Raw genomic sequence first — 27,507 nt, forward strand, 5'->3', positions numbered from 1 at the left:
CTCTGTTTATGACCACGTTTTTAATGTATATGGAGCTGCATTACATCTGTACAAAACCAGCAGATTCATCATCATCAACATCTTCAGCAGCAGCAGCCATGAACTAAACTTAGTATAGAAAGGTAGCCTGAGGCCACAGTAGAGTAAGTGCTCACAGGTAACACTCCTGACTGTGGCACTGTTTAGAGTGTTGCAGCGCCTCTGAACTTGTCAGTCTGCGGTTTTGGCCTGCACTGGAAGACACTGTGTTTGGGCCTGAACTTCATGAATATTTTACCAGGCTGTTCAAGCTGATGCATGGTACAGCGCAACCTCTGGTAACAACTTATCCACTTAGCTCTGTAAACACTGTTTTACATCAAACATGCACCTGATCTCTCAAAGGGTGTGAGCTCTTCTAATACAGTTACAAAACATCTGCAGAGCTGCACTCAGGCATGTGCACTAATTGATTGGCGTCGGTCACCTTATTAAATCGGCGTTATTCATATTTATGTGCATAACTATATGTTACCTCCTGTGTTTAAATGCTTGCAATATGTCTAACTGTAATCCTCCTGTGAAATCAGCTCCACATGTGCAGCGTTGGAAAGCACCAAATTATAATTGCACAATATTTCTTCATAACAGAACACGCAATAATTTTCACAAAAGCAAAAACATGTTAGCAGCTCAATTGGACGTGCACTGTGGCAACTGTAAACTATATTGGTGCAATAACATTTTATGTTTCAAAATTACCCTCGGTATTTCACAATTTCCACATGAAATATGTCAAAGTAGGAGCCTTATTAACATGAGGAGAGGACAGGGGGGTTTATTAATGGAGCTGGAGTTTAATTCGGAGAGAACTCGCTCAGCCCTGCTCATAATCACCAGGGGATTAAAATATGGCAGGTGGAATTTTCACTTTGTAACTAAGACCTAGATTTTACTTCTGTAGATTTTTACACCTTTCATTACCTGCAAAAAGAAAAGAAAGCAAGAGACGTTGAAGAAGGAAGCAGGAAAAGGGAGGTGGGGTGGGGGTGGGGTGATCAGGGAGTTTGAATGTCAGCTCACAACATGACTGACGACAACACTTCGTAATTGGGTCCCAGCAGGTCAAACTACTCTTTTATTTTAAGCTTTTTCACTTCCATTTCTTTTCCATGTTAAATGGGACACACACACACCCATATTTGCATCAATACAGTTTGTACCCCTAATTTAGAAGCAAGATGTTTTTTGTTTTTTTTTTTTTTTGCTCTGTGTTGCCTCTGTCTGTAGGCAACTCTGAAATTGAAAATAAAGCAGCACTGAGCTTTTCTCAGTCTCTGAATTTTAAACTTCTGTGCTGTTGAATGGCTCCAGTGGTTTTTGTACAAAAAAACACTCACACTCGCTGGCCACAAGCGATCTCATGTTGTTTTGGAGTGTTATCGTGAACTGCTCTCTGTCAGCCTCGCTCACTGACTGGCCACAGACAGGAAGGAGTGTCTCAGCTGTGTCTGAGCTGATTTTCAATTTCGGAAAAAAAAAAAAAAAAAACAAACTCTGAAAACATCAATCAGATCTGTCCCGAGGTCAGTATATGTTTTGTTTTTTATTTTTTGTTTTTTTGTAATATTGTGTTATACGAAGTTGAACTACGGTTGAATGAGAGGAGGCTTTTCTGTATATCATTCACTCAGATGAAAATGGAAGCTTCTTCAGGAAAAGATATTTTAAACACGCTTCTTTATTAGCTCATCAATCAGTTAATTAATTCGACTGATATTTTCTCTTAAAATGATTTTGTTATGATATAAGTACCAGCAGCAAACCTTCCTTCCTCCGCCTCTGTCTCTTGGATAGGATAAGGATGGCCATCAGTGTCTTGGGCAGGTAACAATGTGTGTGTGTGTGTGTGTGTGTGTGTGTGTGTTTGTAAATTGGCACAGATAAATCTCTCAACTGTTCATACCACCATCTTTAGCCCCCACCTCACTGGTGTATCCCTCCCCCAGACTCCCAGCTGATGGGCAACTTACCTATACACTCCTTTTTCTTCAGATTATAGATAATAGAAGGAAATTTGTCCTTTTTGTAATTTTGTAACTAAAATGTAACTAACACACTCACACGTCCACAGAGGATAGATATATCACTGAGCTGCATTTAACACCATCTGACACAGTAGTGTGCAGTCCTCAAAGCCTTGCCAACCATGGTTCAATTCAGATAATTAACTAAGTCCAATTGGGCAGGTAAGGAACACATACACACACACACACACACACACAAACTCAGAAGTGTGTAGTAGTTTTGACAAACTCATATATGATGACACCTTTTTAATATGACAGAGCCATTTGAAAGGCTGAGTCTGTGTTTTTGTGTCTGTGCCAGCTATCAAGCTTTACCTTTGCTCTCACATCAACCTTTTTTTTTTTGGTGACTGACTGACTGACTGACTCTCTGACGTGGTCAGACGAACTCTCTAATTGACTGTGTGACTGACTGATTGTTAGATGTTCTAACTGACTCTCTGACTGACTGAGTAACAGTCTCACTGACTGAGTGAGTGACTGTGGCTTTCTCACTGAACGAGTGCCTCTTCAACTGACAGACTGACTGACTGACCAACTGACAGTCAACAGTCAAGCGACCGACTGTTGGAGTTTCCCCACTAGCCGTTTCTCTTTCTAAATGATTTGACTTTTTCTGTTTCCACAATGGGTTAAGAGGTGTTCACAGGCTGCAGTTGTTTACAGTAATTCTACAAATGCTTTTAGTTACATCCTCAATTTCACACACTGACCAGAAGCAGAGTAGCCAAACAGCAGGTTTACAGCTTTCATTGTTTTTTGCAGTTCATTATCTCAGTCTCTCACTCTGTCACACACAGATGGTTACACACCAAGACAAGAAGCTCTATTTCACACACACAAACACACACACAGAGAAACAGATATGAGTTGATTATCATGCAGAAATGGGAATAATTAATGTGCATTACTTAAAAGAGCAAGTAGAGTATGACATAAGAAATCACAGTCACAATAATAAAAACTAATTTTCAGCAGTTCATGTTTGAATCTTAAGTAAACACTCCATGTGCACACATGGAGACACACACAAACATACATACATACACACACACACACACACACACACAATGGCTGAGCACAGTGCTGTGTCCTTAGAATATTTGCCATATGCTTATTTATCTTCCAAATGAAAGCACAGAAACTAACAAACTTAACAAAGACCATTGTCTGTGTGTGTGTGTGTGTGAATGTGTGTGATATAACAGCCTGTACTTGAGAGGAATTACAGTGCCCACTCCTCTTGTTTTTTTGCGTTGTTTCAATAAAGCTATGAGGCCTCTTGGATGGAATGCCTGCTTTTTCGAAGTGGTAATTATTCTGGTGTATATCGCTGCTTATTCTCTCCACCTCACTCACCCTTTGTATCCTGTGTGTTTTTGGTTAGTTTCATTTTGAGTGTGTGTGGCTGAATTCACACAGTACTGTCCTGATGCATTTTTAATAGGCCTGGGAGGGTGTGGACACCCACCCACACACACACACACACACACAAACATACGCAAATCTTAAACACTTGAAAAAGTTAGTTCAAAAGGTTGTTAAGTGAAGAAATAATTATTACAGTTTTTCTTTGATGATTCTTACGCCACAACTGGCAACCTTTTGGTCTTGGAAGAACTCAACTGTGTGCATGAGTGCATGTGTGTGTGTGTGTGAGAGAGAGAGAGAGAGAGAGAGTGCAAAAGAGAGAGACACTCAATTTATTTTCCCTCTTCCACTTATTCCAAATGCTGCTCTACCTTTCCTCTGTAAATCCAACGTCCTGGACACAAACCAGACACCAAGAGCAAAAAAAAACAAGCGTGACGTGAGGACATGAAGGCTGGAAAAAAGACAGAGCAAGCTGGGGAGAGAGGCATACAGGGAAAGAGACATAGTTTTCACCATTAATAGAGCATAAAGAGGCAAAGCAGCATCTCATGTGCTTCTTCGCATTTTCAAAATCCCTTTTTGCGATTTTCGCCTCATCGCGTCTCTGCTGCGATAATCACTTTGCATGCACTCATTTAAATATTAATTTTTTTTAATCATCAAAGCAAGTGAGCATCATGCATATTCATATCATCTTACCCCCACTTTCCCCCCTCCCCTTCCCCCTCCATCCTTCCATCCTCTGGATCTCAGGTTCATTACTCTGCTGTGTAGCCATTAGCCACTTCCCTAATCACACAGTTTAAACATGCAAGCTTGCTTGTGTACCTGCACGCACACACGCACATGCACACGCCCGGACACACACACACACACAGGCATATGAATAAAGAGCTATCTCACCAGCACTAACTAGCGCTAATCCACTAACTAGACTGAAACATACAGGCATCCCTCCAGTCTAAACTGAGTGAACAGACTTGTCATCCATACTGGCTGCTAGATGGTCGGTGCTGGGAGTATTTGTCAAGAGGCTCAACGAAACCCTCATTTGCATAATGACTTTGTAGTTCTGCATTAATAAAATTTGCATATGAAGCCATGTTAATTACTCCTGATCAGCCTTTTTTGCATTCATGCATGGTAATTTTTGACGACTTGCGAAAATTGATGTCCTGGCACCAGGGATAAGATTGTGGTAACGGCTCTGTGTGTGTATCTGTCTGTGTGAGTGACGATGAAGTCAGGGTAGAGATGATGAAGACTTTGGGTGTGCGGGGGGGGGGGGGGGGGGGGGCAGATTGGTGTGGTTTGTTTTTCAGACAGCATCTCTCTTTTTATGTCTGCACATAACTTTTTTGAAATCTCCTTAAATTGTTGAGAATAACAGGAAAGGCTTTTCAGCAACATCCCCTCCTCATTTTGTCATACAAAACACACACACACACACACACGCACACACACACACACACACCCGCATACACTCACTGAAGCTGGCTGGCAGCCACTGGTAAAGCTTTTGTTTACTCTCAGTTCGCCATTTCAAACAGCAGAGACTTTATTTTGCACTCAGATTCTTTGCCGTATTCACAGCATTTTAAAGATGTTCATTTGGTTCTAATTTTGATTCTAATGAGAACAATTTTACCCTGTTCAGTGTTTCCTTTCTTCCTGGTGTATGTGTGTGTGTGTTGTGCTAGAATATGGTAAAGTAGATTCCTTCAACATTTTTGAGACAGCACCCTCTACACAGAACCACATTCAAATAGGTTTTTAATGCCAAGCTATTTATTGCACTCGAGGTTCTTTGATGAAAGTGGCATTTAAGTGAGTGAAGGTTGATTTTAGAAGCTTTCCATTTACTTAAAGCCCCCCCCCCCCCCCCCCCAAGGACAAGTTCATTTGAATTCCCCACCAGGCTGATCAAGTTTGACAAACCTTCTGCTTAACCCTTTAACGCCTGAATTTATATACAGATAAAATAATAAATAATTTGCGTTTTTGCTTTCAAGGAAATGTTACTATCTATACATAAATACATGACAATAGCACATAAAATAGATAGATACGCTTGGATATGTTGCAAATTTGCAACAACAGGCCATAAAGGTTAATAGTAATGAAAAAGTAATAAAACAAGTTTTCCTGTCTCAGGAAATGGAGACGTTTTATTAATGCCACAAGATTATTTTGAGTGTCCTGACTATAAAACCATATATTATAAATATTGTATAATTTAATTTCAAACAGAGCTCAAACATTTTGTTTAGAACTGAATGAATCCTAACATTGACAGGAATAAACTGGTACGTACTGAATATGCACAAACCAACACCCTATCTTGGCTGTTTCCATAATGGAAACGGTTTGTTGCAAATTTGCGACAGTCGATATTAAGGGGTTAAACCTGGACAATTTCTCCACAGTCCCCATAGAGTTCAGTCATTTTCATGGAATTTCTTTGGTCTCTTGCTTGTGGTTTTGGCATCAGCAGCTGAACGTATGTGTTATGCGAGTCACCGGCAAAAAGGAGAGAAATGTGTGTTTTCCTTGGTGGTCTCTGATTCATTTCAATGCAACAACAGAATTAAAGCCAGAAGCTATTAGCAGCATGGAGAGTACGGGGTGCCGGCCCACATGCAGACAATTCCAACAGGATGGACATGAATCACAGGCAGCCATGGAGGAAGGTTTAAAGTGCTAATACTAAAGATGCCTCTGCTCTGTTTGTCGTCCTCTGTGTTTTTAAATGGACAAAAGCTTGTGAGAGATTTCTGTTCTGCTTTGCATATCCCACTGATCACCAGTCAGTCACAAGAGAGGCTTTTCCCCTGCACGTTCTGTAGGCGGCACTAGCTGTCTTCAGTTAGCAGCTCTCACTACACAGACTTACCAACACACTCTTTAATTTCTAAAATCACTTAAAACCCCACTTCCTGTGCCCTACAATGGCAAGCTGATGAAATGTGTAAAAATATAATTAGTCTTTGAACTAGCATGTGCTGTTTCCTGGTTCATTTGGAGAGCCAGTGAACTTATGTCCAAGTAACAACCCATCAAGACATCACCCATAAGTTTGTGAGCTGCTGTTCTGAGGTATCCAGTTTGTAATTTGTCTGTCCCTGTCTTGTTTTTGTTTTTTTTTTTTAACTAGAGGTACCCCCTCTTGAGGATAAGGTGGAGTTGAAGAGGAATGATGGGAGGATCTGACCTCCTCTGTAGTTTACCCTGATTGGGTGGTATGGTCTGTCAATTACACTGTAGCCATGCCCTTGCCTTATGGATTATTTTCCCCTAAATGCGGTCATCATTTAAAAATTTACATCATGTTCTATTGAAGAAGATTTACAACTAGAGACCCAGACCATAAACTCATTAGGAAAATGAGGACTGAGCTAATAAATTAGGGAAGAAGTTGTGTAATTTTCCTTCGACTTCAGTACAATCTGGTAGTACAACCTGTGGAGTCACTCCACAGTAGTCATTAGCTAGTGTGCAGGTTGAAGACTATTCAGCGTTGGCTAAATTTTTATTTACAGGTGATCAGCAGCTTTCTCACCTCATTCACTGCAGTGAATATCTCCTGACTATGTTAAACATTTGTCACCAGCATGTAAGAGAAATAATCAGGACCAACATGTCACCATGCAAGAGCATCAACACCATAACTTTGTGTACCATCACCTGGCTTTTGTGACGTTGTCAGCTCAGGTGACACAACACATAGTGTAGTTTGTTCCCAATTGTGCGTGTGAGTGGGGAGCTATTTCAGGTAGGTAGTTTGTGAAGGTCAACAGAGGAGGAGGCTGATTGAGGAGCTTTGTAAAGGTGACAATGGCTGGATGCAACACTATACTTCACTTCATTTATCCAGGCTCTCTGCTGATGGGATATCAGGATGAAGCCCTCCAGGAAAAGCTGTGCCCTGCACTCATTCTCACTCCTATTGTGCACTATACAGGCTGTGTGTCTGTGTGTATGTGCACAGATTTCCAGAGAAACTGAAGCTGCTCTTTCTCTGTTTATGTGAGATTACACCTTGTAACATGTGCATGTCTCAGTTTACGCTGCATTATACTCCAACTTACTCACACACACACACACACACACACTATATATATATATATATATGTGTGTGTGTGTGTGTGTGTGTGTGTGTATGTGTGGTCAGGATCTCCCACAGAAAAGTTTTTGGATAAAAGTAAAGGAAAAAAAAAAATCAAAATTAGAGAAAGAAAATATAAAATAGTATCATAGTGGAGTAAATACCAAAGACTTGGGCAGTTGTACAGTTCAACCAGTGTCCAAAGAAATTGAGATGTAGCTACAAACATCTCACAGCAACAAAAAATAAACAAAAATTGAGTATAAGAATATCACTTCAGGTTTTGTCATTTGTATTAACGCAAAGGTGAACATGGCTAAAAACTGTGTTCCATATGACTTAGGGCACAAAGAGTTATCGTTTTCCACATAAAGACGTTAAACTCCCTGTGTGTAACTCCATGCTCAGTAGAACTGTGGTATCTTCCCACCACAGCAGGGGAATAAATTTGACAGTCTGGCCCGGGATTGGCCATAAAAAATGTTTGGCACACAGGTCACTGCCAACTCTCTCTCTAGCAGCTCTTTGGTCTTCTGCCTTTTTCACTGCCTGAAAATATCTCCTGCTTTCCAGCTCTGTTATAACACCCTGCTATTGCAGAATTCTCTGATTTAGCTCCTGAGTTTTGCTCGGACCAAGACCAAGTCACAGGGATTTTCTGAGGCAGATTTCTCCCCATTGAGTCTCAGGGGCGATGCTGTGCTTTGTCTCCCCCTGCCAGAACAGTCTGTTCAGTCTCACCGGCTTTGAGGATCGGAATCTGCAACCATTTCTCATGTCGTCTATCAACTTGACATTGGTGGCTCTCACTGCAGCCCTGCATACAGGGTTTGAATTTGCAAATTGAGGGATAGACGCATGAGAAGGGAGGATAGAGTGGCAGTGGGGTGGTTGTATATGTTGCAAAACACCTTGGAAATAGGTAATACTTAGGTAAGCCAAGCTGACATGGTGATGCTACAAAACCTCTTTGAACAACAGAGAGATATAGCTCTTGACTAAAAATAACTTGGCAATATTGTCACTGCACAATAGCACACAGCAACAGCTCCAGCCTGGCCACATGGACAGAATGGGATTACCACAGTATTTGCTGTGCTGGGGGGGGGACTCATGACTGCCCCTCTCCACTACAATGGGCTGTTGGCGTTAGGCACTGGCCAAATCACCACTTAACAAAAGCTAATTTCTCACTTGGTTAAACTGGGAAGGATTAGGGGCCCTGTGTCGGTGCAATCCATGTTTGGTGAAGAGTGAGGGATGGGTGGGGGGATGAAGGAGGCAGGGGTATGTTAGGAAAGGATTTAAGCCTCAATTACAAAGGACTGAGGGCTTTTGTGTGTCCGTGGCAAAGGTGGGAGAGTGAGGTTTTAGCAACTTTGCTGTAGATGCTTGCTGCCTTGTCATTCACATGTGTGGAGGTGTGCGCATATGTGTGTAAGCAGCCGAGGGTGGCATAGCCTGACAAATACATGTTGATCCCATTGTTTAGGAGGGTTTAAGCCTCCCAGTTTCACATACTAACACTACTCAGACTACACATGAGGAGGGAAGACTTACAAAGCTTATGATACAACAGCCAATTTAAACCCTTCCTGTTTGTGTTGTGCATTGGAAACATTGGATGGTTTGGTATTATTGCCAATGTGTTGCCAGTGCAGCTACCATATTTAAAACCCCTGACAGAGACTTTATTCACCTCGAAGCCTCTTAATCGACTATGGTGGTGCCTAAAAACCCCAACAAACTTGTTAAAACCAAGCACTTTGGACATTACAATCTAAAAGCGTTTGAGACCCCCTCCACCAACATCCTTTCCTCCCCTTTACCCCTTCCACCCAGCAGTATGGCCCCCATTGTATAACTTTCTCTTTGTGTGTGATACCAATACCTTCAGGGAGATATTGTTTGAAAGTGAACAGTGAATTGATTATTTTATGGCAGATTTTGAACCTGAATGAGTCAATTTCAGAACCTTTTCAACCTCCAAGACTTTTCAGTCCTTGAAATCCTGTGGCAACACCCAGAGCACTTGCCAACAACCCCTTCAGACTGCTTCACACCACTCACTGCATCACTGCAGTGTTTTAAGACATTCTCCTTCACCCTGTCTTTTGAAGATTTTGCTGCTTGTATCAATATATTTATTTTCTAGATGACAGTGGAGTAAAACTATACAGTTGGTCTCGATCTATTCACCTCAAACCATATTTTCTGCATCTCTCGTCTCCTCAAGACTTGATGGGGAAGAAGAGGGTGGAATAAGGAGGGGGTTCAACCGCCCCCACCGCCAAGCAACAGACCCTTTTGTTTGAATCAGAGCTTTGCCTCACTCATACTGACTGAATTATTCACTTAGAGAAAAAGATAAACAAAGCTTGCTACCTACACTTGTTCTATTGATTTCCCTGGGCAACATCACAGTTAACAAAAAGAGGGCCAGAGGAGAGGTGCTGGGCTGACAGATCTCTCTTTTTTCATCTGCAAATAAATCAATACCACAAATTGTTTTTTTCCTGAGAAAGTAGCCAATGTTCTGTTCCCCAGGAAAGTAAATAATGTCTTTAAATTGTATTATTGTTATTTAGATAGCATACATGTATGGATTGGGGGCCTTCCCATGTGGAAACGGTCTTTTCTAGCTATTGGTTTTGCTCAGAATGCCCGTTAATGGTGGAATTTGTGGCTTAGAACAAATCAGGGGGTTTACCAGGTAAAAAGCAGGTGCGTGGTGAGGGCCCATACCTCTGATTAGAAAAAGGCACATGCTCTCCTTCTTCCCTTTCCTTCATTCCTTTAGTGAAATTTTTAAAACCAAATCTTATACTAATCTGCTCACCTTATGTGTTACATCATCAGAAATATATTGGATATTGGATTACAATTATTGCTCATTTAGCAAACACCTCCCATATTCCCTGACCACGATGCTCATGTGCTATATCAAAAATAGTGTCTGTGCACATTTTTGAATGACAATCAGAAAAAGTTTTGGTCCATTTAGTGACATTCTCGGCCAGCCACAAGATCCCTTAACTGCCCCTTTGGCATTATTTGAAGGCTTGCAGATAAAAGGAACCTGGGAGGAAATTGCAGGTTGGCATGAGCAGTGTTTTCTCTCCCCCTGTCTGCTTAATCACCAAAGTGCTCCTGCGTTGTTTTTGTTCCCCTGGCTCCACAGTACGTTATTATGTCATCAAAATGCTTGAGTATACTGCAACGCTGTACAATTGCTCATGCAAGCATTCACACCCACCAGAGGAGACCTGAGACATTTTCTTCCTCTGCCCAGCTGCGACCCTCGGCAGAACTCCTGTTATGGCTGCCAGTGCGGCATTGCCATCTGCCTGGCTGTGGTGAGAAGTCTCTCTAGCAAGGGAAATCAGATCAGTGTACCCAGGGTAGTTTGACTACTGTAGCTAGACAATCACTCACATACATACACACGCACAGACACACACACACACACACACACACACACACACACACACACACACACAGACACACACATACACAGAGGCACCAAGGCGAGCAGAACAGATCCAGCAGTGGATGTCTTGACCTAAATGGTCAGTTTTTGAGGCTAATGAGCAGCAGAGGAGGCTGCAATCTCAGCTCTGACCAACTCTGCCACTAACCACACGTGTCTGTGTTGTGTGTTTTTGTGTGTGTGTGTGAGAGAGATTAAATACATTTTGAAGAGACAGAAAGAGGTTGAAGAGTTTGATCAAGCCTCTAACAGACCACCTAGCCTATTTTAAGTGTTTTAAAGAAGCTGCTGTGTTTGTTTCTGCTATCTAGCTGGAATTCGAAGTGATTTTGCATTTGTACTCAGTCACAGCATTCCACTGGTTTGATAACAGCTCACAGCAATAGGTCATTTTATTTTGTACTCTAAAGCCCAATAAACAAATCTAGGTCTAGGTTGCTTAATCATCTTGCAGTGAAAAATGATAGTTGACCCTAAACGCCATCCAGGCATAAGTCCTTCAAGATGAGTTAAAAGCATTCTTTCCTTCTTTCACTCATCATCCATCTTTCACTACTCTCTGTTCACGCCTTTGTAGTGTTCGGCTGCTGTGTGGTCTCTGACATATGAATATGAGGTGCTCTCTCTTTCCAAGCCTCTCAGACAAGTCATGTACTCACACGACAAAGGGGTCTTTCCAATTTTTCTAGTCCATCTGTGTCCTTCTCTTCATCTCCTCTTTAATTTTTACAGCCTTGGCCTTCTTTCTTTTTTTCACTCATAATATCATCCCTCCTTCATGGAGAACTCTGCTGTAGCATGTCTTGGGAAGCTATGTGCTCAGACTTGTCTTAGCGTGCCATGTCATTGCACTGGCCCATGTCACACTATGTTGCAGCATGTCCCAGCATGTCACAGCATGCAGCATGCAGCATGTGTGCACACATTGTGCACACAGTGGAAAAGATGTTTGTAGTGTATTTGATGTTTGTTTGTCAGAGGACGGTGTGTCTGCTCAGTGAACACTGAAGACTGTACTAAATGACTGCTGACGATATAACTATGTAGCTACTGTTTGAATTACTAATCAAACCATTGATTTTCTTATTTAAGAAAGGAGGCAGCTGTTTGATTTTGTGCGTCAGACTGTGTGTGTGTGTGTGTGTGTACATGTGATGATATGAGACTCACCAAATGAAAACAGATTGGAGTGGTTATAGGAGCAGGTCTGCTTTCAGTTATTGTGGAGACAGCAGGAGAAAGTCCTTTTCTTTCCTTTCCTTCACTTTTTTTCCTTTTCTTTCCTCTCCTCTACCAGTGTTAACCCGGTGTTAGAGCTAACCTGCAGCTTTTAACTTCTTTTTACATGACTGATGTGTTGACTGGTTGTTGGATAATTATCTGGAGTGACTGGATTGGAAAGACAGTAACCTTAACCAGTCAGACTGTCCAAATACAAATATTTTGTAATGCTCTGAAGTCACTTCCTCAGCACTTTATGTGGGAATAATGTTGGACACTGTTTACACAAGTTTAAGTTTTCAAATTCTTCTGTTATCAGTCCTTCTTCAATACACATTAAAAATGAAATTAAGCAGATTCATATATTATACATGTGCAGTTCAAGAGTGGAAAATGATTCCATGATGACTCTGCAAACTATATTTGCTTATGAAGAGCATATGACGCACCAGAACAGCTACTGAATGGACTTGGCAGGGAGAATCCCCTTGTCAGCACACATCAGATGTACACAAGTAATTTAATCACTTCAAATGTGAAAGTGATTATTGGAAAATCAGAACTCACTCACTCACTCACTCAGCAATCAGAATTTGGAGAGTAAAAAATATTTTTAAGGAAAAAGTAATTTGTTAGATGATGACTATACAGATGACTATACATGTAGTGTTGCTAACATCACCACTTTGAACAGAATGAAGCTAAAACACATCAGAAGTGCCTCAGTGTATGAATGCTGCTGAGAGGAACTTCAGTATAAGCCGACTTCCCTCTGAGATTCCTCCCAGCCTGCAGGTATATATCTTTGCCCTGACTGCACCGTCGCTCCATAACTCGCCGCTTATCCAGGCCATATAAGGGCCTCTGAGACAGACCTGTCCCCTCATACCTCCCTCCATCTATGCCCTCCTTTAGCCTCCATCTGGTCGGGATCTGCTATTGTCCTCGACCTGCTCCCCCTCAAGCTGCTGCCTCAACCCCCTCCTCTCTTAACTCCTACTTCTTGCTGCCATTTCTGTATAAACAAATGGAGTCTGACCATAACACTCAGACCCTGGGTTACACTCCTTCATTTTCAGCCACCCTTTTTCCTCCTGAGTTCACCTCTTTTTTCACCTCACCAAACTGCTCCTCTCTACTCCTGCCTCTACAGGTGAAGGTAGTCCATTTGAACATGACTTCTTCTGCTCTGTGCTTTTAAAGTGTGAGAAGATTTAAATAGCTGTGAAAGGTTGCATTTACAAAAGCAGATCTCTTTATCTCTTGAAAAGATGGCGCTGATCAGAGGGAGTAATGTTGATTTCATAAACCTGGGCTTACACTCAACTCATTTGTTCACTCTTGGAGCAAGACAAATGCGAAAGAACAAGATGAGAGACTCTTTTCTTCTTGAAATTGCTGTCAGGCTGTGTTATAATATGTCTTATTTGGACAGGAAGAGCAGTACTACATTGTAGTTTGGAAATGGGCTGTAGCATGTGTGTGTGTGTGGATAGTGTGTTCCAGGAGTGTGTTCCAGGAGATTCCCAGTTGGCAGTTTATAATTTGGATAAGCTTCATATAAAAGGGGGAAGGGGGAAAAGGATTTGGATGTAGAAGGGACAGAGATGGAGAGAACGAGGGGAGGGATCCAAGAATGTGTTGGAGCATCCCGGTCCAATCAAGCTCATGGCCTGCATTGTGGCTACAGGGACTAAACCAACTCTTCACCTGACAAGGTGTCAATGACTAAAGTTCTGAGTCTCCACAGAGGAGCCATCTTTGCAGGATACGGGCCACTGAAGGTCTGCCTCAGCATGCACAGTGAGGGACTGAATGTCTTACACTGCCACTTAAATCGCTCATTCTTATCAAGCAAATTTTCTTTCACAGGCTGTTTTTAGCTACATCCACAAAAACTGGGTGTTTGCTTTAAAAATGTGCATGATTTTCTATTATTACATTTAATAGATACTCATACCTGAACCTCCATATAACTTTTCTAATTCACCCCAAAACAGTCCTCTTTTTCTTCCTTCTTTTCTACCTTTTAAGAGTATATTGACAGAGACCAGTAAATGTTCTGGTCCAGGGAACTGTGCTATGATAAAATGATAAAATGTCAGTAATGTTATATTACCAACATTATGCTCAGTATCCCTTGGAATTAAACAGACATCCTGCACATCCAGATCCAGAAAAAGGAAGACAAAAAGGTTTGATTGGCATAGGAAATTTCTTTTTTGCAAGAATTTGTCTATACTATCATTGCGTTCTTTCCATATAACCTTCACCAGTTCTCCTGTGGCTTGTGGCTGTGTGGGTTTCCTCCCAAGTTCTCCAGCTCTGTCCAAAGACATTAAGGTTTAGGTTGACTGGTGACTCTAAACTGCCTCTGTTGTCTTTGTATGTCGGCCCTGTGATTGACTCTCAAGTGGTATACCTCACTCAAAGTCAACTGGGACTGGTTCCAGCAGCCTGTGGCCCTGCACATATAAGTCGTACAGATATAAGATGGATGCATTCTAAAAAAAAAATATATATAACAAAAAAAATAAAAAATAAAGTTGAAATTTTAATAATCATCCAGTATCACAACCACATGTTATAGTTAAAGATATTCCTTTTTAATAAACTGCTTTAACAGCCTCCGTCTGTCCTAGTCTTAGCCTGTTCTGCAGATGTTGAACTTGCTGTGGGGATTTGTAGTGAGGATTGGTGAGGGTCCAACCCTGATGCTAAGTGATAAAGATCTGTCTTAAAATTTGTATCATCGGTTCCTCCCATAGTTGGTGGATGGGGTTTACGTCTGAGCTCTGAACATGCTTTAATTAGCCCTGGCCTCTTGCACCATCTTGCACATTCAAGGTTTTCTTTTGTACAGTCTCTGGATATACATGCTGGTCTTATGTATGACAATCACAGCCTTTACACCTTACCTTATCCACCCCTGACTCAACCCTATCCGCCCTCTATGCTAAATACATAGGTAACAATAAAAACAGAACAATAGAATTTTTAATTAATCATAGAAATATGAAAATGTTACATAAAAATTTGTTTATAGTATTCATAATGGACTGAAATGTATGTTAAAAGCCTGTTGACCTGGAACATTGGCACCTTGCAGCTTCAGTCACATCGATACACACACACACACACACACAGGTGCTGTATGTGTCCAGGATTAGGGAGACCACTGGCACAGGGCAATGAGTGTGTTTAGGGCCACCACCTTACAGACCCAACCCCCCTCCCTCCCCACACACATGCGCACACACACGCGCACACACACACACCTAGTAGGTGCAGTGGTGCGGGCCAGTGTGTGGGATTAGCTGCTATGCTCTGGCACTTCCCTTTGGTAATCCCTCTAATTTGTTAACAGGGCATAGAAACAGTGACTTACACACACACACACACACACATGCACACACTTGCTGTGTTAGTTTGTTTTTGATTGCACCATAACTCCTAATTTAAACCATAGCACTGCTGTGGTATGAGGCTGCTTTTCCTTATCCCCTAATGAGCTAAATACATCCTAATTTAGCTATGATCAGCTATGCCTTCCTTTAAAATTCATAACATAAGAATGTCAAAGCCCCTTCCCTCCCTTCCCTACCTCTGTCTCACTGAGGTAGAGAAAAAGGAGAACTACTATCAATTAATACAACAGCTACAGATGCTGTTGTATTAATTGATAGTAGTTCTCCTGATTGAAAAGACAATGGAGCGATTGGTATATTGCATAATATATTGCCTATATTACTATTGTGAGGCACTGGAACCAATTCTACTTTACCTTGGGCAAGCGCAGGGTTTGCACTGGACAGGTTTCTAGTCTATCACAGGTCCAACAAATAGAGACAAACAGCCATTCACACTCACTCCTATAGGCAATATAAAGTTACCACATAACCTCAGCCTGCATGTCTCTGGACACTGGAAAGAAACTATAGAATCTGGAGGGAACACATACATGCACAGGGAGAACATATGAACTCCATACAGGAAGGTCTCACACCTGAGCTGAACGCAGAACCATTCAGCCCTACTTTGGCTCTTTCAAACAGAAAATTGGGAAAAAGAAGATAATGTCAAATTGAATTATGAGGTGAAAACAAAACAGTAATTGATAGCTGAAGCCCTGACAGCTTCCCAGCATGTAACTCCCTCTCCTCCTGTGAGTTTATTACATTTAACCTGCAGAGGGCTGCAAGTAGTTGAGTTTTTGTTCGTTAGTTAGTGTTATTTTCACTGAGGAAGGTTTTAAAAAAAGGTAGAAAAGTACTTTTGATCTCTTGTGTAAAAAAAGCATATTCTACATATTAATCTGCCTTAATATTCAAAAACAAACCATTATAAAATTCTATTCAGCTTTTAAATTCTGACACATAATTTACAGAAAGAAAAAAATTAAATATGTTGGATGGAAATTCATTCCATGGCCTGTAGGCTGACAGTAACAGCCTGTATATCAGCAAGAGTTTGGGGTTTACCTCTTGGTCTTTAGCCAACAGCATCTGTGTGAGCTGAGCTCAGAGATGAATCAGTTTCCCCAGAAGGAGGTTTTAGTCTGGCCAAGGAAGGAGCTGTAGGAGCCATGAAGTGGCTGTAGCTTAAACACAGACTGGGGTGCACCAGATAAAGCCTGCACTGACTCTGTTGTCACAGTGCGGGTTTTTTATTCCTGTAGTTTGGCTGATTTAATTAAAGCTGTAGCTCTGTGGTCCTTTAGCAATTTTAGCTTCTGCCAATTTTAAAAGTTGATGACATTAAAATCCTTCACTCAAACCACCTCATTCAAAACTAACAGCCTGCTCACAGGACAAGAGGAGAAACAAACAGCAAAATAATCAGAATAATAACAGGAAAAAATTATTTTCCCTGTGGTTCCGATTGTAGTGTGAATGTATGTACAGTGTGTACACATGTAAGAGTGTTAGGGTTAGAGATGGAAACACACATTGAGTGATTTGCATGAAATTGTTGTTGTGCTATGATCATGATAAACAAGACATTAGTCATGCAGGGTGAGGAGTCCCTGTGCTTTTGTGTGTGTTTATGTGAGTGAGTGTATCTGAGTTGGGTTGGAGGGGGTCACATTCATGCTAATGATGGCACTAGTTTAATAATGAAAAAAAAGAAAAAGTCATGAAATTAAATACAAGTGTGACAAAAGGCTAAGCGTGTCTCTCACGCACACACACACACACACACAAACACACACACACAGTGCCCTTGGCTCATGTCAGCTTTGTTCTTTATGTAAATGCCCCCCCACTCATCCTTCTGCACTTCCTGTGTGCAAACAAACTCAGGTTTGATTGGATGGGGTAGGTGGGCAGGGGGAGTCGGTGCGTCTGTACAGTAAATCTTCCTGATTGAGAAATGAAGGTGAGGAGGATGACACTGCACTAACACACTAACCTCAGGGATCAGGCTTAGGATCAGGTGTGAGGTCATTCTTTCTCATCACCTCACCAGGGGGGTTTCCTTTCTTCCTCCATCTCCTTCTTAAAGCTTCATAGCTGTTTTTGTCTGAGGCAGAAGTCTCTTATTTATTAAGATTATTAGTGCTGGATAAAAATAACTAAATAGTTTCATAGTGTAATTAATATGCATTGGAGGAAAACCCCCCATGAAGCCACAATTATCTCTGATGCTGCTTGTTTTTTAATATCATAGTGGTGTCGAAATTACAGAGCTTTAAGGAGTTACAAGCTACTGATACAGTTATTTAACAACTGACATTCATACTTATAATACCTCTCTCAAAATCAAAACTCAAACCACCCACCAATGTTTCCACATCACCCCTATCTGAGTATCATCTGACTTTCTGTTTTCTGACTGATTATAAAATTCTTCTAATTATTTTTAAGGGTGGGCTCGGGCTGCTGTTGGGCCATATATTTGTGGAGGACGCAGTGAGAGATCCTCTTTTTGCTGCTGGTCAAACCAAGGCCTAGGCAGAAAACCAATGCTCTATCAGATGTGGCAAATCTGGCAAAAAAAAATATTTTGTTATTTGTTTTTAATTTCCTTTCCATTAAATTTAGATGGTTTACATTTCAGGGGGTTGAGTTTTATTTGGTTCAGTACGATCATGTTCGATGTTATGGAATTCAGTTTAGACTTCATCTCTATGATTAAAAAAATCAATGAAGCTTGATGTGCATCATACCAGCAGCTCCATCTGAAGAGGAAAGAAAACATAAAAAAGGGTGAAAGTGTGAATTGAATGTAAAAAAGCTCCAAGTTGAAGATTAAAGATGAGCAGGTCTCTCAAGTCTCTCTCATTCTCTCTCTGTATGTCTCGTCCTCAGCTGCTGGCCACTGAGAGAAATGATATGTGTAATAATTTGACGCAATAATCCAATGGTGCATTTCTGATATTCGCAACATTAATCGCACACTTTGAGGCCGATCTGCACTTCCTCTGTAATTGTGCATATCTGACTCCCTCTCTCCTCCTTTTTCTCTCTGTCTGTCTATTCCTCCCATATCTGCAATAGCTGTGATTTAATTTAGCTATTTAACCTGTAATTCCAGCAATATTTATTGAGGAGTGAGGGCGAGAAAATTGGGCTATTAGCTGCCCCAGATGAATACACTGAGATGAAAATGAACGCAGCTAACTGCCAGTTGACCTTGCACCGGATTTCTAGCCGTTCCCTCTCTTCCCCTTTTTTATTAGCAGCAGCCTCAGTAATTATGGCAAATTGAATCATCGAGAGAACTGGAATCAGTCATTAATGAGAGTTTTCAACTGTGTGTGAAAGTGAACCAGGACCCAGCAGCAAGGAGGGCGGGAATTCTGCATGATGGAGGGATGAGGAGGGAGCAGAAGATATGGACATCTATGTGTGTATCGCATTGTTTCTGTTTTGATGTTTCTACTCCTTATGGCTTCTGCCAGATAACACACACAACACACACACACACACATTATCATCAGTGTAGTACTTATAATGTCAGACTCTTACACAATGTGACTGCACGTTAGCACACTTTTTTTGCCAGTGACACAACTTCAGCTGTCAAAATATATGTGTATGAGGGTTTGTGTGTCCACAAAATGATCAAGCCTTTTAAAGAAAGGTGGAAAAAAAGAATACAGTTTTTATTATCCACGACAGAACACATTTTCCTTCTCACTTACACTTGTCTAAACATGTTGTGCTGCCAGGGTGTGTGTGTGTGTTTGAAAGAGGGAGAATGCAAGCCAAACAAAACACAGGCAATGGGCCAGACCACACTTTGACTAATAGAAAGGGGCTTAAAAACAGCAGCAGAGGCAGAGAGTGAGCCCATGCTGACGGACCAAAATCACTTCTCTGTCAACACCTGTGTGTTTATTTCTGCCATGCTGCATTCAAACCTCCCTGATATGTCTTGTTCATATTCATTTACAAAGACAGTGTCAGTATGTAGTCAACCTTCTACTTACTGCACAATGATGAGATCACATTGACTAAAACTGAATACTGTGTAAAATGAGGGACAAAGTGTAGCGTTTGGAAGTATTGCTGCCTACAAATGCTAGAGCTAATGTTGTCAGAAGAAAGAAAAAAACAGTGTGCTCTTCATTCACACTTATTACATCTTAGCAGACTTCACATGAATCTATTGGTATAAAAATGTATTTTAATGACATTTAGACCACACGAGAGGAGAACAGCAGAGCGAAATCAGCAAACACAATACCAAAAAGCCTTAACAGACAACCAAGATGTAACAGATAAACATTGAACGTGACACTTGTAATGGAAAAGGTGCTTCAAGGTGAGGGTAGAATTAATGTAATCTGAAAAATTGCTTTATAACAGCAAATATATTCAGCACATAAACAGCTGAATATATATTTAGTCTTTTATGCTGTGTTTGTTCTGTTGTGTTTTGCAGGCATGTGTGTTAATGCTCATGGAGTGAATCCTTATTTATTGCTCCTTTTTTATGAGTTAAAAAACCTGCTAAGACTTGCTAATATCAGCGTTTTCTTGGCAGTGGGAAAAGCTGGGTCACATGACAAGTGAACCCACTTATCTGGCCGCTTCCTCAGAGGACACAGATCTGGTACATGTTCAGCACGGTGCTGTTCAACCAGAAACACTGCAAGTACACTGAGATTGGGGATTACAGAGTGAACTGGAGCTGAACTGGAGGGAGAAAAGAGGGGGGGACAGGTAACCGCGGGAAGAAGTCGAGTGAGTGAGGGGACAGTAGAGACGGTAGAGAGAGAACCGAGAACTTGTACTGTACTTGTACTTGTGTTTCATTAATGGCAAAAATTTATTTTTACTTTTTACTTTTACTTTGAAAGTATATTTCAGAGCCTGTAATTTCTTACTTTTACTTGAATAAAAGAGTTCAGTACTTCTACTTTTATCAGAGTATTTTTTTACACATGTATCTGTACTTCTACTTAAGTACAGAATATAAATACTTTTACCACCTCTGCACATGTGGACGCTACAGCATGTTTACAGAAGCAACAACCTGGGGATGAGATGCTACAGATCTGCAGTATTAAAAAAATAAAGCCACATAAAAGGGTATATTTTAGCTGTGCTGACTTACCAGCCCGATAGTGTTGTCTCTGTCTTTCTGATTGCCTCTGAGGCTTGGCACTTATACACACATCCGGTTTTCTGTCTAAATCCTTCATACGAGTGATTTCATTCCACACATTTGCTGGACACAGTTTCTCAGCAGTGTTTAAAAGTTTTAACTTTAAAGGTGACACCAGCATGGAGCTCTGAGGCATTTCAGAGAAACAGAGCCAGCACTCTGGGCTGTATCCATAAGTCACACCAAGAATATACGTCACACACTTAGGTGGAATTAACTGAAATTATGAACTAACTGAATAACTACACAGAAGCAATAATACAATGGTAAAGAACGTGAACTCATGCAGCTTACATGGAGTGATGGACAAGTTGGGTTTCATGACTAATCTCAATTGATTTTAATCGTTTACTCATTAGATACACGTTTGTAAAAGAAATCATGGACTGACCCAAAACTGGAAAGAAAAAGTGAACTGATTTAACCTTTGGAGAGCTTTTCTGTGCAGATTTGCAATTTGTGTGCAAGTCTGTGAGACAGCAACGGAGAGAGGAAGAAAGTAACTATACAGAGGCTGAGGAGGGAGTGTGTTTTCTCATTCAGTCACTAGCTCACACGACACTCCATAAAACATGGGTGTCTGCATGCTACCAAATAAAGTGATGAGCTGTTTTTTTCTCTCTCTCTCTCTTTCGTTTTTTTTTTTTTTTTTTTTTCATATGGAAATAGGAAATAATGGGGTGATTAAATAGAGTCGTATATTAAAGTACAGCTGACATTAGAATTAGCATAATGTGCTCTCGCCTCGGGCTGCATACTTTATTTGCCATCTGCGTTGGACTGCCTTCCCCCAGGAGGGTGTGCACTCTCTCTCCCCCTCTCTCTCTCTCTCTCTCTCTCTCTCTCTCTCTCTCTCTCTCTCTCTCTCTCTCTCTCTCACATACACACACACACACACACACTTCCCCAAACAAATTCCACGACCCACTCCTTCCAATTCAGGCAGAGATAAATGCCGCTTCAGTGCAAGAAACACACGGTAGCTCAAATACACACAGATGAACACACACCCCTCTGTTCTTAATTGTTGGGCAGAAATGAACATCAACTGCCCCCACCCCATAACACCTCACAACAACCACCCCCGACAATGACTTCTGTCAGCCGACGACAAGTTCGTTTTAAAGATAGGAAAAGATGGAGGGAAGATCATCCATCCCTCTCTTTCACTCACAGATTAACGGGTTGTACGAACAAAAGAGAGAGAAGGAACAAGGAGGGGTGTGTGAGAATGAGAGAAAGCCTAGAGACAGGGAAAGGAGCTGTTATTTTGATTGTGGCATCTGTGTGTGTGTGTGTGTGTGTGTGTGTATTTATGTGTGTGTTGGGGTAATTGGTGGGTGGGTGGAGAGTTTGTTGTCCACTATAATTAAGTGAAAGGGCTTTATAGGAATGGTGAGGTGAACAGCTGTTCTGCCTCTTGCCTTTTCTCCTTACCATACACACAAAGACACACACAACCACATTGGAGAGACATGAGAGAGTGAGAGAGCAGTTTCAATGAGAGGTCAGTTATTAAAGTTTCATGTCTACTTCTGAGACATGAAATGAAGTTTTTTCTGATATGCTTATTATTTTTTATTATACTTATATTCCACATGCTTTTCAACAGAATTGTAATTTATTGGCAAATGTTGCTAGGTGCTTTGAAGCTTAATTTTTTTAAACATGTAGTCTTTAGATATACTAAATGCATCACATACAGCATTTATTTTTTCTCAGAAAATTTTTTTCCTAACAAACAAAAGTTATGAAAAGAAGAAACATGCGAAGGAGAAAATGTTTATGGTGCATTCTGATATAAATGCAGAAAATATTATTCATCCACAGTGTACATGTCTGTATTTATTTGTTTAACTTCCTGGAATAGCTGGTAGCCATTTCCACACACACACATACACACAGACACACACACGTACAAATAAGCGAAGGAATTACGGCTTTAATTGTTTTCCCAAGCATCAGAAACTAGCACAGGCCCAGCACAGGCTAGGAGGTTTCATTTATTTGAGATGTGAAGAAGAGCACATTTACTACTATTTACATATACCCCTGTACTCATCAGCCTGTTCTGGGTTTTGCTATAGTAATAACAAGTTCCTGAATGTGTGTTACATTAAAACACTTATATTAATTATTAAAACCACAGAAAATTATTTTATTGCTACTACCAATCTCGAGCTCTGGAATTCATATCACAAAGCTGACTGACAAATTAATCTCAAGGAACAAGGTATTGTTTTCTGTATGGTTAGAGTCCATACTCAAGTTCCCAAACGCAAGCGTTTTATAATTATTACACTAACCATATTGTAATCTAATGCCTCCTCACAATTTGTATTTTCCTCGTACAATCATTTATTTGTCTGTCCCACCAATTCACTTCAATTTTATTACCTCTAAAGCACTAAGACCTTTATTTGCTTGTGGTGATTAACCTCCCTTAAATGACTCTGCAGATCTACATCCTCAGACTTTGACAATAATAATTTAATATCTTTAACTCAGCAAACATTAAAAGACCCATTGCTTGGAAATCACTCAGCACGTTAATGCAGGTACACATACATACATTCATGCAAACATTACATTTACTGTTGTGTAAGCACATGTGCGCACACACACACACACACACACACACACACACAGTAATAATTCACCAGTTTGTAGTAGGAGATTTGCTTGACTAAGTGAGAGATTAAGCATCTCTTAAAATGTGGCTCCAGTGTCGGCCCAACCAGTGTAACTGTGAACATGCACAAAGCGTGTACTAAGCATTTATGTGACAACATGTTGAGCCAAGGCCTTTCCAGCTACTCAAAGAACAGGGCAGAGTATAAAAGACACATGCATCTCCCGTCACCTGTGAACTAGTTCATAAACTGCAAGTAAACTGTCATTAGAAAATATAGTGTTAATTGTGATTTAAATCATGAATGAAGACAAGTTTACTATGACCTAAAAAGGTATTTAGTGAAAGGATTAGTTTTTTTTGTAAATGAAAAATGGTTATGATTTCAGACATGACAGGTGCGTGTTTTTCCCATGGTCTAAAGCTGTGGTGTGAATGAGTCAGTCACAGCAGAAATATTTAATGTATTTCCCTCTCTGTGTGTTGCAGGTGGCAGGGATGAGCCTTCAAGCTATATATGTACCACTTGTAAGCAGCCTTTCCCCAGTGCTTGGTTCCTGCTGCAGCATGCCCAGAACACCCATGGCATTCGCATTTACCTGGAGTCCAACCCATCCAGCACAGCCCTCACCCCACGCATAACTATGCCTCCACCCATGGGCAATGACTCCATCCCACAGTCCCCCCTCACCAACTTTCTTGGGGACAACAATCCTTTTCACCTTCTAAGGATGACGGGTCCCCTACTCAGAGAGCCTCCACCAGGCTTCGTAGAGAACCGTCTCCCAAACACACCCCCATTTGTCAGCCCGCCTCCCCGACACCACCTGGACCCCCACCGGCTGGAACGCCTTAGTGTAGAGGAAATGGGCCTCATCTCCCAGCATCCCAGTGCCTTTGAGAGGGTGATGCGGCTGACCCCCATGGCCATGGAGTCCCAGTCCATGGACTTCTCCAGACGGTTACGTGAGCTGGCAGGGAACACCAATAGCACCACACCACCATTGTCACCCAACAGGGCCAACCCTATGCACCGACTACTAAACCCCAATCCCTTCCAACCTGGGCCAAAATCTCCCTTTCTGAGCACTCCTCCCTTACCGCCAATGCCCCCAAACAGCACCACCCCTCCCCAGACGCAGAACAAGATCAAGTCTTGTGAGTTCTGTGGAAAGACCTTCAAGTTCCAGAGCAACTTGGTGGTTCATCGGCGCAGCCATACTGGAGAAAAACCTTACAAGTGCCAGCTGTGTGACCACGCCTGCTCCCAGGCAAGCAAGTTAAAGCGCCACATGAAGACACACATGCACAAGGCTGGATCCCTAACAGGACGTTCAGATGATGGACTGTCTACTACGAGCTCTCCAGAACCAGGCACCAGTGATGTGACTGGTGAGGGCATGAAGAATCGTGATGGGGACTTCCATGGGGAAGGCAATGAGGAGGAAGAGGAGGAGGAAGAAGAAGAGGAACTTGAGAATGAGAGTCGACCAGAATCCAACTTCAGCATGGAATCTGAGTTTTACCGTAACAGGGAGAATGGGTCTAAACCACTTTCAGAGGAGAAGTCATCGCTTGCCCTTGAGAAGATGGTGGAAAGTGGGGGGCTCAACTCTATACAGCAGTACAATAATTTGATAGTTGACAATCGTAAAACTATGCCCTTCTCCAAGAGGGGCTCAGACAGCCAACGGGACACTGGGGATGAGGACTCAGTGGCTGGAGAGATGGATCACCACCAGCAGGAAGAGAGGCCCACCATTAATGGCCGGAACTGTGGCTCTGGTGACTCTTTCTCAGGCCTGTTCCCCCGTAAACCCACCCCTATCACCAGCCCCAGTCTATCAAACTCTTCAAATAAGAGAATCAAGATTGAGAAGGATTTGGACATTCCCCCAGCACCCCATATCCCTTCTGAAAACGTCTACTCCCAGTGGTTGGTGGGCTATGCTGCCTCACGTCACTTCATCAAAGACCCCTTCCTAGGTTTCACTGACTCCAGACAATCTCCTTTCGCTACTTCCTCTGAGCACTCATCGGAGAATGGCAGCCTGCGGTTCTCAACACCTCCTGGAGACCTGCTAGATGGAGGCCTCTCGGGCCGCAGCGGCACCGCCAGTGGGGGGAGCACGCCTCATCTGGGTGGAGGCCCTGGCCCGGGCCGACCTAGCTCCAAGGACGGCAGGAGATGTGACACCTGTGAATTCTGTGGCAAGGTGTTCAAGAACTGCAGCAACCTGACAGTGCACCGCCGCAGTCACACTGGTGAAAGGCCCTACAAGTGCGAGCTGTGCAATTATGCCTGTGCCCAGAGCTCCAAACTCACGCGCCACATGAAGACACATGGCCAGCTCGGTAAGGAGGTCTACCGCTGTGACATTTGCCAAATGCCCTTCAGCGTGTACAGCACTCTGGAAAAACATATGAAAAAGTGGCATGGAGAACATTTGATGACCAATGAGGTCAAAATTGAACAAGCAGAGAGAACCTAAAGCAGGTTCTCTATTCCCATACGCTGCACCACACTTTGACTGAAAAAAAAAAAAAAAAAAACAACAAAACGGGGTAGCTGGATACTCTTTTTCTGAAATATTACTTTTGGGTTAATTTTGTGTTTTTGCCTAAGAAACTGCCAACTGAAAAAAATTTAAAACAGAGATCTTAACACCAACTGAATTAGTCTAAACTGCTTCGTTTGGTGTTCCTTTTTAAACAATCAGTAAGTTGAGTCATAATGTATGTGGAGCCTTTAACTGTGCAATAATTTCTGTATTTATTACATTTTGTATTTGGGCATGTGCAGGTAAATCTTTATTTTAGCATTTTTGGAAAAGATCAGTTCTACTTTTACTTTGTGTGATTGTCTTATTTGTTTTCTTTCTTTCTTTTTTTTTTAAACCCTGATATCTTGGGAGCTTTTTAGAAGACAAAAGTCAATTTTCAGCAAATCTTTTTTTGGCCGTGATATGTAGGAAGTTGTATATTCAGCAAAAGTGATTTCTTGAAGAGAAGCAGAATTCAATTTGGAAGTGGCATTAACTGAGAATGGTAGAATTAGTTTACTTTGTGTGATGATGATAGTGATATGCGGACAACAATCCTTTCGCACTGTAGCATGAACTGAATTCTAAAACATGTCAATGTAATTGGATATGTAGCACTGAGTGTCATATTTGACAGTAAATGTAAAATCAAAGGGGTTTCCTCCTGAGAACACCACAACTATCCAGAAGAAATGTATCCTAAAAAAGGCAGCTGTTGACTGGTACCTAGTGCCAAGCCCTGACAACGCTACAACAACCATCCCTAATTTTTTTTCTGCTCTACAGATCCCCCTTCCACTTAATTCCTTATCTACACTCATACATCAATTTATTATATTTTGCATGATGCCATATGATCAAGGCTATTATTATTTATCAAGACTAAACTGAGCATGAAGCCATGCAAGACGAGTAAACATAGAGAGAGATTTAAGAATGGGGACATGGGAGTGGGCACAGGGACATCTCAGGGTGAGCTATACTACTTATCTTTATTTATCCACTCATTCTTAAGTTCCAGTGGCATTTCTCTTTTTACCGATGTTGAATGGATAAGTTGGAGTCCATCTGCCCCACTCTATCTGACAAATGTTCAGCTTCATCACCTTAATCACAGTATACATCTATATTTGAAGTCACAGCTTCTAATTATGACATTAATTAGTTAAGAGAGGGTTAAATGTATGTGCTTACTGCTTGAACTGGATCTCTGCAGAAAATTTATTTCACATTTTATTGTCGGATTTTATATAAAAAAAAGTCAAAATTCCTATGCATATTTGTGCTAAAATATATTACAATTTGTTGAAATGACTTTAGTAGTAAATTTTGACATGTATAGTTATAGTCAATCTATAATTGTATAAGCTGATTATTTAAGTCACCTCTCCAGGAATAAGAATCCTTCAAAGTTTCACAGTGACTTGTACCGACGACATTTTTTTGTAGAACGCTTT

The 27,507-nt window shown here is 41.4% G+C and overlaps 1 protein-coding gene across 2 annotated transcripts in view; it reads left to right on the plus strand.

Annotated features, from left to right (window-relative positions):
- Positions 1–26,069, plus strand: part of bcl11ba (BCL11 transcription factor B a) — a 37,535-nt gene extending 11,466 nt beyond the window's left edge. Inside the window, exon 3 of one of the 2 annotated variants that reach the window (XM_029493514.1) lies at positions 23,997–26,069. In XM_029493514.1, coding sequence (XP_029349374.1) covers positions 23,997–25,999 — 2,003 coding nt within the window. In that variant the 3' untranslated portion in view covers positions 26,000–26,069. The remainder of the gene's footprint in view (positions 1–23,996) is intronic. The other variant, XM_029493513.1, reaches the window with a different exon arrangement.
- Positions 26,070–27,507: the final 1,438 nt, after the last annotated feature.

The sequence above is a fragment of the Echeneis naucrates genome, chromosome 22 (assembly GCF_900963305.1).
Source record: "Echeneis naucrates chromosome 22, fEcheNa1.1, whole genome shotgun sequence".
NCBI classification, from domain to species: Eukaryota; Metazoa; Chordata; class Actinopteri; order Carangiformes; family Echeneidae; genus Echeneis; species Echeneis naucrates.